At 46.9% G+C, this 14,899-nt stretch overlaps 1 protein-coding gene across 1 annotated transcript; it reads right to left on the bottom strand.

Moving 5' to 3' along the window:
• Positions 1-8,861: 8,861 nt before the first annotated feature.
• Cxcr4 (C-X-C motif chemokine receptor 4) lies at positions 8,862-12,915 on the bottom strand. Its single transcript, XM_036202363.1, has 2 exons — positions 12,652-12,915; positions 8,862-10,461 (listed from the first exon to the last, which is right to left on the bottom strand). The coding sequence occupies exons 1-2, from the start codon at positions 12,664-12,666 to the stop codon at positions 9,418-9,420; spliced, it is 1,059 nt and encodes a 352-aa protein (XP_036058256.1). The 5' UTR covers positions 12,667-12,915; the 3' UTR covers positions 8,862-9,417.
• Between the last annotated feature and the right edge of the window lie 1,984 nt (positions 12,916-14,899).

The following is a 14,899-nucleotide window of genomic DNA, read 5'->3' as shown; positions in this document are numbered from 1 at the left end:
TGTGTAAGTGTGTGTGTGTAAGTGTGTGGTGATACGTGTGACTGTGCATTTGGAGGTCGGGGTGACACTGAGTGTCTTCCTCTGCTGTTCCTCAACTCGTTAGGGTCTCCCTCTGAGCCTGGCACTCACCAGTTGGCTAGACTGACTGGCCAGCAAGTCCAGGGGACCCTCCTGCGTCTCCTTCTGGGTGCTGGAATTATAGGCACATGTCATTGCAAATGGCTTTTTGTGTAGCTGCTGGAGAGCCAAATTCAGCCCCCTCGTGTGTGTGTGTGTGTGTGTGTGTGTGTGTGTGTGTGTGTGTGTGTTTGTGTAGCAAACACTTTACCAACTAAGTCCCCTGCCCAGCACCAGTTTTTATGTTTTTAAGTTTTTAAAGACAAAGGCAAAAAATGAAAAAGAAAAAGAAAAACATTTTATGACAAGAAAATTCTATGAAACTCGAGTTTCTGCTTCCATAAACAAGGTTTTATAGGAACAGGGCCACGCTCGATTACTTATGTGTCATGGGTAGATGATTTCTTGTCACAATAGCAGAGGCTGGTGATCACTGGCACAGCATTATGAAAGCTCATTGCATTAATTAACGATGTCAGGCTATACAGATCTTAGCACTTAGGACACAGAATTAGTTGAAAAGTAAAATTCATTAAAAAAAATTCATGGTGTCCTATGCAATAGCGGCTTTTCATGTTGCCAAAGCCTTTTGTTCGCATGAGCTTACGTATCCCAGACTTCATCTGTTAAGAATTTAAGATGGAAAAGCTTACTCAGACTGATAGACCCCAAAGGAAGTGGGCTGGGGCCCAAAGTGATGGTCTCCATTTCCTTCTTCAGTCCCGGGCCCTAACAAGTTGCCTCCTGTGGACAGAAGGCTGAAAAACAGCCTTAAGGGCATGTTCCCACATCCCAGGATCTGGCACAATTCCTGCTCTTATCTTCAAGGCGTGACTAGCTTCCTCAGGACTGGTTAAGTAGACAGGAAACAGGATTGGGATCAGGTTGTCTCATTCTGTCTTGTGAGATGGCCCTTCATTAGGATGAGCAGAAGACTGAGAAGGTATTAAGCCTAGTCTTCCCTGAGGATCAACAGGAGTTTGGCTTCAGGATGGATACCCTAATCCATGGGTTCTCCAGTCTCTTACACAAATTGATGTAGAACTTGTTTTTAACTTACACACATCTTCTCTTCTACTACAAATCATCTTGGGGTTCCTTATAACATATCATTTAATAGGAATACTATTTATATCAATGTTAGACTTTATTGTTTGGGGGAATACTTAATTTATTATTACATTTGTTTATTAATTTGTATGTATTTAATTATGTGTGCTGTAACACATATGTGCAGGTCAGAGGGCAACTTGTAAAAATTGGTGATCACCTTCCATTAAGTGGGTTCTGGGGATTGAACCCACATTGTTGGGCTTGGCAGTAATCATCTTTACCCAACATTTACCTCATTAGGCTGGTTGAATATTTAAAATGCACAGTTGCTTGAGTTTGTGGATATAGGTCTGATAGATATGGAAGAATACCTCCATGCCCATGGTCTAGTGGCTAGGATCCAGAGGGCAGACTGCAGTGGGAAAATTGAAAGGCTGGTGTATTCATTTCTTGTTTCACTGATGCGACAAAGATACCTGATAAAAACAACTGAAGGAAGGAAGGATTTATTTTGGCTTACGGCTTGAGGGTGTAGTCAGTCATGGTGAGGAAGGCAAGGACCTCGAGGCCATTGATCACACGGCATCCACAGTCAGGTAGCAGAGAGGTGAATGCAGGTGCTCAGATCACTTTCTCCTTTTTATGAAGCCCAAGACACCTGCCCATGGGATGGTGCTGCCCACATTTAGGGAGGGTCTTCCCACCTCAGTCAACACAATGTAGAGGGTTTGTCTCCTAGTGAGTTAAGGTTTGGTCAAGTTGGCAATCAGTATAAACCATCACAGCTGGATGGAAGCTTCATTTCTTAAAATGCTGAAGGTAGGGCAGTTAGAGAGACCTGTAGAGAACTTGCCAGCATGTCTAGGTGGGTGGCTAAAGGGCATCCTTTCCACTGGGAACATTTTCCACATTTGTCTCATTGAGAGTGTTGTTCAATAGAATGCTCAGTAAGTGAACGATTAGGAAAGATGACTGATGGGAAGAAACCAGATCACACAAGCAAGCGTCAATCACTGCCTGGAGAATGGTGCGCTCTCACAAGTAGAAATCTATTGTGATCATTCACATGCTCATTGGCTAATACGTCATTGAGCATCGACCATAGGCCAGGCACAGTGCACCAGGCTAACTTGAAGCCCATTGTGTTACAAGAAGCAATAGTGAAAATCTTTCAGAAATGTTAGCATCCACTTCGTTGCTTTAAAACATAAAGCTAGAGGCTGAAGAGATGACTCAGCAGTTAAGAACACAGGCTGCTCTTCCAGAGGACCTGGGTTCAATTCTTAGCATCCATGTGGTGCTTCATAACTGTGTGTAACTACTGTCCCAGGGGAGATGAATCCCTATTCTGGCCTCTGAGGGCAGTATGTGTATGTTGTGCACATACATATAAGCAGGCAAGACACTAGTACACATAAAAATAAAATAAAAAAAATAAACTTAAAAAGTGCAAGACCAGCTAGATGTCTACTGTTTAAACCTGAAGAATATCAAGGAACATGATTGATCTGTTATTTTTTATTGTTTTGAGACAGGCTCTTGTGTAGCCTGGTCTGGTCTTGAACTCCTGATCCTCTTGCCTCCTCTGAAGTGCCAGGGTTACATATGTGCCCCACCCACCAAACATTTAGCTCTATAAAAGATCTATTTGATCTCATGGTTAGTTACTTGAATACTGAATGACATCAGGAGAAATAACCAAGTCCCTGAAATGATGAAGAGGGCTCACTGTGGGTTAGACTGCCTTAATGAAATTCATGTTTTAGCATTCATTATATTTGTGACGTTGGGCCAGCTTTAGACGGAGTTCTATGATTCTGTTTCTCTGTTTATATAACAATAATAATAATACCTACTTGTATAGAGTTTCTGTAAAGATGGAATAATCAAAGTCCCTTGGTGTGTATTGTTGGCAAATGGTAGTAACTATTATTGTTAGTGTCTAGGATTGGAGGGATATAGAAAAGGTAGATTAATTTGGATTAATAAGGCTAGGGTGTGGTTCAGTCAGGAGAGTGCTTGCTTGCCTAGCGTGCACAAAGCCCTGGGTTTGGGTCCCAGCACATATACATGGGGCATGGTGGTTCAAATATATAATTCCCAAACTTAGGTGGAGCTCAGCCTTGACTGGTTTGAGGCTAGACTGGGTTACCTGAGACCCTATCTGAAAACACAAATGTGTGTGTGTTTGTGTGTGTGTGTGTGTGTGTGTGTGTGTGAGAGAGAGAGAGAGAGAGAGAGAGAGAGAGAGAGAGACAGACAGACAGACAGATAGAGAGAGACAGACATAGACAGAGAAACAATGAATGAGAACTTGAGACTATGCAGAACACAGAGGTCCAGTTTCAATGCTATCTTTACTATACAGATCGGCAAGAGAATAGCCTTTCATTTGTAGTTTAAGGTCTTTTGCAGTGTCCCCTCCTGAAAATGGCGGTGGTGGTATCTCACTGGTGGGGGTCTTGTATCCTGAGTCAGAGAGCACCTGGGATTCAGTGGCTCTCAATATGCATGACTTTTTTTTTTTCTGACGGGGTCCCATATGAGGAAGTCATCTTCTTTAATGAAGAGTGTTGATGAGTTGGGTTCTGGTTAGTTGAACTGCAGTATGTAAATCAACCTAATCATACACTGGCTCTGTAAGATAAACACTAAGCACCTGGCATAGTGTGCTTGAACACCCTTGTTTGTTTGGTTTTGAAAAATTCTTCCTCCTTAGGTGGCTTCTTCACAGAGCAGATCTCTCAACTTAATCTGTAGCTAGCAGGCATTTTTAGTTGAAAAGTTTTTTTTTTTTTTCCTTTCCTTTTCTTTTTTGTTTTCCCAGAAGGAAACCTTTCCTTACAAGGTTTTAACTGCTAGATTTAACAGGATTAGTTTAAATGAATCAATGGTGTCAGTGGAAGAATGGGCTGGTTCTGTATCTCCCCCCACCCCCAGACAGGGTTTCTCTGTGTAGTTTTGGTGCCTGTCCTGGATCTCGCTCTGTATACCAGGCTGGCCTCAAACTCACAGAGATCCCGCCTGCCTCTGCTTCCCAAGTGCTGGAATTAAAGGGGCTGCCGCCACTGTCTGTCTCCTGTTTGTTTTAATAAAAGAAAACAAACAAACAAACCAGAAAGTGTTCTAAACTGAGTCAGGAGTGAGGGAGTAAACATTGCTGGCTTAGAGAAGCCAACACTAGACAGGAATTACAGGATCCCCAGAGGTTACATTTCACTGTGCGCTGTCATCCCTATGTCCACCTTTCTGTGGACTACACACTCACCCTCCAGGAGCTGAGAAACAATGGCAGAGTCCCCTGGGTTGGATGTGAAGATTATCTAAAGACAGAAGAAAACGGCCTGAAAAGAGGTGCATGTGAAGAGGCTCAGGGTGGAGAGGACTGTGTGAGGCGAGCAGGGGAGGAGCAGCGCAGTGCTCTCAAGTGAAGCCAGTGGACAGGGCTGGAGGAAGATGTTGGCATCCCACTGGAATCGCGCCCAGTAATGCTCTTCTGCTGAGTTGCTGAAACAACAAATCTGGGTTGACTCCTTAGGAACAACAGAAATATAGTTCTCTGGAGGCTGGGAAAGTGGAGATCAAGGCACTCACGGATTCAGTGTCTGGTGACTCAGAGCTGGTGCCTTTGAGCTATCCTTAGGAGGTCTAAAAGGCTGGCTGGGTTTCTAGGACACTGACTCTGGTCAGGAATCCCATCTCCTATGACCCCATCTCTTCCCAGAGGTCTTCCCTTCAAGGCCATTCCCTCAAAGTGGTGGGGTTTTAACTTATAAATTTTGGCATGGCAAAGCATTCAGATAGAGCGATGAAGGCCTTCGTGGAGTCATGTTATTTCATAGAGTTATTCTGGTTTCAGGCTGGCAAGATGACTGAGTGGGTAAAGGCACCTGTAGTCAAGCAGACAATCTGAGTTTGATTCCAGGGACCCACAAGATGAGAGAACCAACTCCTTTAAGTTGTCCTCTGACTTCCACACATGGGCTTTGGCACACACACACACACACACACACACACACACACACACACACACACACACACATACACACACACACACACACACACACACACACACACACACACACACACACACACTAAAAAATAAAATTTCATTTACATAAAAAAGAAATACTGGTTGTCTGGATCCTTATTTTCAAAGCATTATAACCTCAAAAAGGGATTCTGTGTGTGTGTGTGTGTGTGTGTGTGCGCGTGCACGTGTGCATGTGTGTGTGTGTGTGTGTGTGTGTGTGTGTGTGTAGGACAGAGGACAACCATGACTGTCATTCAGGTGCCATCTACATTTTTTATTGTTTATTTTGAGGCAGGGTCTCTCCTAGGCCTGAACTCATCAAGTAGGTTAGAATGACCATCAAGCCCAGTGGATTGGTCTGTCTCCACCTCCTCCCTTATATACACTTCACTGATGGAGTCATCTCCCTTTAAAAGGCAGTTTCTGAAGTTGGACTACCACTGATATTCTAGGTCAGCCAGTTCTTTGTGGCAGGTGATTTTGTGAGCATTATAGGATCTGAAGCAACATCTCTGGTCTTTTGCCCTCATCTCCTGCTCCCTTTAATAGGATCACTCAAAAATATTTCTAGAACCTACCAGAATGTTACCTGGAGGGAGATTCCGCTCCCAGCTGAGGACCACTGCCTTTAAAGAATCCATTTTCATTACTTTTGGCCCCAGAACACTACTATTTCTCATAGGTTGTACTCTTGGGAATGACGTCCTGGTTTCTTGGGGCTTTCTTTAGCTCTGACTGTCTGACTGGCAAAAGGGTTCCTCCTGAGAGCTGAGTGCATCCTTAGGATGCTAGGCTGTCAGAACATGTTTTTGAGCATTGCAGGGGTACTGAGTTGCTTTCTTTGGTAATTTGAGTTTTGTCTCTAGGGTGCCTTGGTTCTCCTAAATGAGTATTACATTGAACAACAGTGCACAATTGTATGTGGAGCCTTTATTTAGTGTCTGAATATCAGACAGGAGAAAAACCACAGACACTTGGTTCAGTTATTAAAACAAAGTCCGTTTTCTCCCAAAAGAGCACCCTGGAATGATTCTGTTCACACAAATACAGCCATGAAAGGAGGTTGGGAAGCCCACAGACTAGGAAGATAGATTGCCCAGTGGCATTTCAGGAAAACAAAAGTTGTGTTTTGTTTTTTTTTTTTTTTTAGATTGAAACCATCCAGGCTCCTGCCTAGTTAGAGACCTGATGTCATTTGTAAGTCAGATGTCATATTCATACCATTATTGGCAGCATGCATACAATTTAAATATTTTAGCTTCCATTATACAATTGCAGCTACATTACTGACCTTCAAGGGCCCCATTCATGGGGGAGGAGCCCAAGGAACAATCAGTTACTTCATGTGAGGGCTGGCCAGCAGACTGGGTTTCCTCACATTGCCAGACAAACCAGGACACAGGGAAAGCTTTGGAGCAGTTCATCATGACAGAGTTGGGACAGAGGGTGATTGGGGGTGGGGGCACCCATTTGGAAGAGGGAGGGAGTAAAGCCCTTTAAAAGACAACAACAACAAAAAAACCCTTTTCGTTTTTGAGGAGGAGCTATCAGCCTTTGTTCCCAGGGAGAATGAAATACCCATGAAGACCAGCGATGCTGGGAAGTTTGTTTCCACGAAGTTCCTTTTGTCAAGGCTCCAAGGCAAAGGAGAGGAATCTAGGCTGAGGCTGTTTCAAGCCAAGAGGAGAAAAGAAAAAGAATTCCTCCCAAAGATTTCTCCTATTGTCTCCCTGTGAATAAATATTTATAGAGCAGGTTGGAGTGAAGCCCGCCACAGTGGTCACAGCTTTAAGACCGAGCCCTCCAGCAGGCACATCTAAAACTATGTCTCAGGGTGATCCAATTAAGACTCCCCCGAGGAAGGCAAGAAAACTCAAGATAATTTCCTACTGAAAATCTAATTGTGTCCTCAAGTGGAATAGGAACATTGGCATGAATTACCTCAGATCCATAGGCTGCTGCAAAAAAAAACGTACAGCTAAATTAGATTCTATTTTAAGTAATTAAGTTATTTCCCTTCACAGGATCTATAATTTGTCTTGAACAAATGTGATTTGCCTAAGAAAGATAAGGCCTTGCAATTTTTCCTTCCCAAACAGATTTTCTGTGCCAGAAACAATTACTAAGAGACCAAATATTGTCTTAATTATATCTCACTAACTATCTGGGAGCATGCCTTCAGCACCCTGTTTGTGTTCCAAAGTGGGAGAGGTAGCACCACTGGAGAGGAGAAGTTATCTTTAAATGGAGACCGGACCTGCAATTTACTCAAGAGTTTGAGGCTTGCACAACATTAGTGTAAATAGCTCTAGGTTATTACATAAGGCTCTAAAATCTTGTGCAAAGTCGGGCGATGAAGGAGAGCTTGATTCAAGAAAGAAAAAGAAAAAGAAAAAAAGCAAAGACCCCACTAGTATTAATCTTTAGCTGCTTTAGTTGAGCCCCTCAGGAGCTGTTGGTGTTGTAAGAGTCAGGATAAAGGTGCTAAGATTTGCATAGAAGACATCGCAATGATGGTATTTTGGTAACGGCTAATTTTATGAAGAAAACATTCGCTTTTGGCTTTGTGCTCACAACAACTCAGTTGACATCTGGCCAGGTGTTCTGGGGGACAGTAGTGCGTAAGGCGGAGAAAGGGTGTCAACTCTGGGTTGTGTCGATTGAAGATAAAAGTTACAGTGAGCCTCTGAGCCTCAGTTTCCACCTCTGTAAGAAGGGAAGGATGCCATCCACGCTAGATGATACACAGCGCCCAGCCTGACTTCCCTTCAGATGGAAAGCTGGAGTGAGTGAGATGCAAGCAGCATCCCGTGTTCCTCCTGCTTTGTACACCTCTTTCTGAAAGACAGTCCTTCATGGGACTGGGCACTGCACAGGTACGCCTAAGTTTCCATGAGTTGAAAGTGTAAGGCTTTGGCTTTTGGACACAGACTTTGAAATTCTGGCTGTGGCTTGTCTCACACCTTAGACCAAGTTACTTAAGCTTTCGATGCCCTAGATCCCCCCCTCTGTAAACATTCCGGGATGAGAGAAGCAGAGGACAACAGTTAGCAACATATTCTACAACACTTAAGACGGGCTGGGGAGATGGCTCCGCTGGTAGCATCCTTGCTGCGTAAGCTTGAGAACTCAAGTTTGATTCCCAGGGTGCCAGTGAGAAACTGGGCATGGTGGGGCATGTTTTGATCCCAGCTCTGGGAAGAGGGAGACAGCTGCTTCCTTGGGGCTTGCTGGCCAGCCAGTCTAGTCTACTTATCCAGTTCTAGGCCAGCGAGAGACCGTCTCAAAACAACAACAACAACAACAACAACAACAAAAAAAAACCCAAAAAACCAAAACCCAAACCAACCAAAAAACCAACCAACCAACCACACACACACACACACACACACACACACACACGCAGAGAGAGAGAGAGAGAGAGAGAGAGAGAGAGAGAGAGAGAGAGAAAACAAAACCCCCAAAAAGCATGGTACGACAGGTGCCAAGGAACATCTAAAGTTGACCACCCAATGCATCATGCATGTGCACATAGGTGAACCCACATACATACACCCAGGAGGATCTCTGCTGTGCCATAATGTGTTCCTTAGTCTACTTTCCCAAACACATTACTTACTGATAGCCAGCAGAAATGACAACATAGTACAACACCAAGTAAGTTCATCATTGTGTTTTATTAACAACTTAATACAAGACTGTACATCTGTAGGTACTGAGAGCAACCCACTCTCGAAAACTGAAAAACAAGCATTTCTATACCGTGCCAGGCTTTGGTTTTAAGTGCTATTCTTTACAGACAAATCGCACGCACAGTATAACTAAGCAACCTAAGAACGGGGTGGGGGTGGGGACGGGGTGCGGAGGTGGGGGGTGTGCTCCTCGGGAACGGAGAGATTAGGCAGCAACAGCTGAGGATCACTTCTAGCTTCAGCCCATTCACCACACGTCCTAAAATCTTCAGTTTTCTCTACAGCTCTACAGTCCTACACACAAACAACAACTAAGAACTTGGCCACTCATTCACATGGAACAAACGAACAATATTTATATAAATTAAGTCAACTCTCACAGAAACTAAAAAGACATTAAACTCCAACAGTCAATAAAAAAAAACTGTACAGGATTGGTCAGTCTTTTATATATGAAAATGTGTAACATAAAAAGTTCTTTATCATATATATATATATATTATATATGTCTTTCCATAAGTGTTAGCTGGAGTGAAAACTTGAAGATTCTGACTCTGTTGAGACAGAAGAGTGTCCACCCCGCTTTCCTTTGGAAAGGATCTTGAGGCTGGAGCCTCGGCTCATAGAGTTGAGTGCGTGCTGGGCAGAGGTCTTGAATTTGGCTCCCAGGAAGGCATAGAGGATGGGGTTCAGGCAGCAGTGAAAGAAGGCGAGAGCCTCTGTGATGGAGATCCACTTGTGCACAAGGCTCTCGAAATCGCATCCTTGCTTGATGACCTCCAGAAGGATGAAGGAGTCGATGCTGATTCCGACGTAATATGGCAGCCAGCAGGCAAAAAAAGCCAGGATGAGAATGACTGTAGTCTTGAGGGCCTTGCGCTTCTGGTGGCCCTTGGAGTGTGACAGCTTGGAGATGATAATGCAGTAGCAGGAGAGGATGACGATGCCTGGCAGGATGAGACCCACCATGATGTGCTGGAACTGGAATACCACTACCCACAGGCTATCAGGGTACAGGCGGTCACAGATGTACCTTCCGTCCCCCTGGCTGACGTCAGCGAAGATGAAATCAGGGATGGTCAGCAGAAGAGCAGGGATCCAGACACCCAGGTAGACTGCCTTTTCAGCCAGCAGCTTCCTTGGCCTCTGACTGTTGGTGGCATGGACAATGGCAAGGTACCGGTCCAGGCTGATGAAGGCCAGAATGAGGACACTGCTGTAGAGGTTGACAGTGTAGATGACATGGACAGCCGTACATAAAAACTTCCCAAAGTACCAGTCAGCCATGGCATCAACTGCCCAGAAGGGAAGCGTGATGACAAAGAGGAGGTCGGCCACGGACAGGTGCAGCCTGTACTTGTCGGTCATGCTTCTTAGTTTCTTCTGGTAACCCATGACCAGGATCACCAACCCATTGCCCACTATGCCAGTCAAGAAGATGATAAAGTAGACGGTGGGTAGGAAGATCCTATTGAAATGGGTGTTTTCATCCCGGAAGCAGGGTTCCTTGTTGGAGTCATAGTCTCCCGACCCTAGTTCTTCAGAATAGTTATCTGCAGTATATATCTGCAAAAGAAAACAGGGACATGCACATCACTTACAAGGTCAACAAGCCTTTCCCAAGTTCTAGGTGTTTCTGGTGCTTAAAAAACTAGCTTTTTTTTTTTTTTTTTTTTTTTTTAAATTGCAGGTTTAAATCCAGCCTTTTCCAGGAAACTCCAAAGGGCTGGCTTAGGTCCAGAGAGAATACAGAATCCTGCAACCAACACGTTTCTCCATCTTCCCCACTGCCACTTCCTTATATCCCTTCTTTAGTGGAACCAATTAGGAGTCTTTGTTTAGAACAAAAGGACGTTGAGATTCGAAGGGGTGCACAGCCTAGCCTTGGATAACTCTCCCGCCCGCCCACGAGAGGCAAGGAAAAAAAAAGTAAAATCCCCAAACAAAACAAACAACAACAACAACAAAAAACCCCCTCCATACACACAAAGAAGTCACTCCCAGGCGCTGCAGGGTGGGAGTGAGCGGGCGGTGTGTAGCTAAATCTGTGTTGAAGGGAGAGATGGGAGTAAGTTTTTTTCTCCGAAGATTGAGCAAAGGAGGGAAGAGAGGGAAGCAGAGCATGATGGTGGGGGTCCCTCCAAAGACTCAACGCTTTTTAGGTGCAAAATCTCCTTTTTTCTCACGTCTGTCTAAACACAAACCCCTGCATTTCAAGTCACACTTAGTGAAGAAAGAGGAATAATGCCAAAGTCTTGGAAGTGGGGGTGCGGTTTAGGGTTATGGGAGTGTTAAAAATGAGCAAACAGCGCTCCTCTACTCCACCCCACCCCGCCTCCCGCGCTTCTCTGGAAGGTAAGCCTCCCTTGCCACCCCCATGTTTATCGCTGGGTGTATCTGGGACGTTAGAGTCACATTATCCTGGGTGGGGAAAGTCACGGGGTCTGCACCCCGTGGTTTTCGCCCCAAGTTTCACTTCCTCACTCTCCCAGTCCTTTCCCACCCTGCAGCCGACCCAGCTAGCTTCTGGGGTCCGAGGTAAGCAGCTGGTGTGTGTGTGTGGGGGTGTCTAGACCGTGCACACCCCTAGGTTCCGAGTCACCCACCTAGGGGCTGGCGCTGTTGCCCACCGCACTCAAGCCTAAGGCTAACCGGCAGCGGTTCCAGGGGTTCCTCCTGGCTGCGCGCCAGGATCGTCCCTCCGGGTGCTGGCAACAGATTGGGCGGCTCCAGTGCGAGCGCCTTTGAATTGCGCGCCGCCGGAGGAAACGAAAAAAAAAAAAAAAAAAGAAACACAACAAAACCCTCCCTAAGCGAGGGGGTTTCAAAAGACTCAGGAAACCACCGACGGTTAAACTCTGCACTGGGGTTCAGTCAAACCGTCTCCAGGCTTGCACCTGTTCATCCCTGCGGCGACCCGGCACAACCCAGGTGCGGTTCCAACACGCCCTCCTGTCCCCAACCCACCACCATCCCGCCGAGCACACCTCCCCGGCCAGCAGCCGCATGCTGCAGGCTTATGCCCCTTTCTCGTGAACAATCCTAAAGGCAACCCAGACCTCGGGAGGCTCATTTGCCACCTTTCGGATGTCCGCAAGAGCGCGGCCACTCGACCCCAGAGCGGCCACATTCGGTCACCTCCCCGCGGCTGCCGCGGTTTGGACCCCACTCAGGCAAGCGACGCGGTAGGCTAGTTCGCGTTTCCCGCCGGAGACTGGCGCTCCTCCGTCCGCAGCAGGGAATTTTAGAACCGCATTCCTCTAACTCCGAGACGCTTCTGTTCGAAGCTCACCCGGGATGTAGAGTCGACCTGGGGACTCTGCCTACACGTACCGACTTCAGTCTCTACATTCACATAATGTAAAGAAACTCCTGTTCTCAGGAGGACCAGACGATGACTGAGTCCCGGGGCAGAGCGCGAGCCTTCTTCGCCCGAGTGCACAAGACAAACAAACAAACAAACAAACAACCCGGGAAGTTTTCAAACAGCGTGCAAGCTGACGAGCGCCACGAGACTCAAGAGGAAAACAGGGGCAGCTTCAGGAAAGCTCCATAGGACCCTTCCCCCTCCTCTATTTACTGAGAAAAATATTCCTATCCTCCTCCCCCTATAGCCATGCTCACAAAAAATTAGCTCCCGCGCCCCTTCTTCGTGACCCTAGCATCCCCAAGGTTCTGTTCGCTTCCACCCGGTCTTAGAGGGGCTGCGCTCTAAGTTTGCACGCTTATTACAAGGTAGGATGCAACTGGACTTACACTGATGCCTTCCATGGCAACACTCGCTCTCCAGCCGTGGTGGCTACCGGAGCACCGAACGCCTCGGAGGGTCACTGCTACCTGCTGCACCAGGCAACAAATTGAAGTTTCTGGCCCGAACTGGACTTTTATAAAAACACGCTCGCGGGGCAGCGCATGCGCAGACCGGACGGGGGCGGGAGGAGCGCGGCGGGGGAGGGGCTCGGAGCGCTGGGGCGCCGAAGTCTGAGAGCTGCTGCTGTTCTCCTGTAGGTCACCTCGTGGGTCCAGAGCCTGGCCGGATAATGCTGGGGAAAGCAGGGTACCAGCCAGCGAGTTTCTGTGGGTCGCGCATCCATCCTTGCCCAAGTGGATAGACCGCTAGACTTAAGAGTTTACCGATGGAGACGTTGAGACTAGAGTGGCGTGGGGTGTGTGTGTGGAGAAGGGGGTGACTTGGCACCTACCTAACCAGTAGGCGGCAATGTTGGAAGCCCGGCCAGGGTCTGATTCTGGGCGCTACTACTATCCAAGCTCTTCTGGATGCAAGTGTGTGTTACTGCCCATTCACAGTAATGACATCAGGATCAGATGTCGATGAGCAGAAAACACTTGGGGACCCTTCGAGAAGTGGAGGTATACTCCCAGCAAGAAAAATCACAATAGTGGCAACCAATTCATAAAGAAACTTTTTAAAAAAAAATGATTTAAGTGTGCTTTATTATAAAGAGGGATTTAGCAACGAGGATTATATGTAACAATCCTAAGAAACCTGCACAGACGCAATGGTTCATTTTCATTTCATAGCATATAGGAATGCATTATAGTTAACAGGTAATTACAGAGTCCCAGCTTCGGGCCACGAGCTGTGCATCGCGCGCTCCGGGGGACCAAATAGAGCAGCTCTGTACTGCAAGCCAGGCCTGAGCCCAGAGCTTTCCCTTTACGCCTAACCCGCGTCTCCCACGCAGAACACTAAATTGGAGCACGGATGGGAATTCTTAATGAAGAGTTGGTTAGGCGGGGGTGGGGGCTGGGGTTGAAGGGGTGGATGGTTAGAGAATCTCAGACAGGCTAGGGGATGGAGTGGGCGCCCAGACAGCTTCCCAGACTCGCGCCAGTTCTGACCGGCGCCGAGCCTGGGTGGGGCGGGGAGCGAGAGAAGGGCGGGGCCAGAACCAACCAGATTGCGAGATTGCGGGGTGGGGGGGGGGGGGGGGGAGGGGGGGTGGAGGCTTGAGGGCGAAGAAGAGACTTCCCGCTGCCGGAGCCTGGGTTGCCAGGCAACCCAGATACACCCCCCCCCCCCATCCTGGGATGGTCCTAAGGAGAATGCAGGCCCAGACTGGACCCTTGAACTCTATTCCAATCGCTGTCCTCTCCATCCCCGTTTTTGTTTTGAGACAGTTTGATGTAGATCAGGCTGGCCATGAACTTCTGATGCTCCTATCTGTCACCTGCCTAGTATTGGGATTACAGCTGTGTGCCGTGGCTTGAGCGGAGAGCTTTGTGCACGCTAGGCAAGCAATCTGCTAGCTGAACTATAATACATTTGCATCCCCTTCTTTATCTCATGAAGCCTTTTGGTTGGAGGTGCTGGGGAGCTAGTTCGCAGCCTGGGAACCTTTTCTCTGTAAATTATGCACCATCTTCCTGTGTGGCCTGGGCACTCTCCCCCAAAGTTTGCCGGCCAGGCCCTCTTGGGCTCTGCACTTTAGATGATCCTTGGAATTAGGAGGTGCGACCCTCAAAAACAGCCAAGTTAGGAGCCAAGAACGTTCACAGTCACTGTTAATTGTATCAAATCATTAATAAAGCTCATGTTTCCATAAACTAGTTAGGACAGACAGAAGCGCCGTTGGGCTGGAATGTCAGACCTGTTAGAAAAGTACCGGCGTTGTGTAGCTGGACCTCAGCAGCAGGACTGTCAGCTGCATTGAACCTCCAAACTCCTGCATTCACACAGGCAAAAATGGGAGAAGACAAATCTTCCAGACCTGTCCCTGAACGACAGAGAGTACCATCAGAGTAACATGATTTGCATAATTAATATTTGTTGATTGTTGGCAGACAAAAGAGAGCTTCCTTCCATGGTCCGCACATGCCTTTCTAGGTCCTGTGAAGGATATTCACTGGAGAAAGCAGATAAGGGGACAATGAATTGCTGTTTGGTGACTATAGAACTGGGGGAGGGGAAGGGGGATTTTCTTCTTTCGAAGATAATATTTGGCTTCTGGATTGGAAAAGACCAGTCGTCTCTTGCTTGTCA

This window comes from Onychomys torridus, chromosome 11 (genome assembly GCF_903995425.1).
Source record: "Onychomys torridus chromosome 11, mOncTor1.1, whole genome shotgun sequence".
In the NCBI taxonomy this organism is placed as follows: Eukaryota; Metazoa; Chordata; class Mammalia; order Rodentia; family Cricetidae; genus Onychomys; species Onychomys torridus.
The sequence above is the reverse complement of the archived record's forward strand: the minus strand, read 5'-3'. Positions and strand labels throughout refer to the sequence as shown.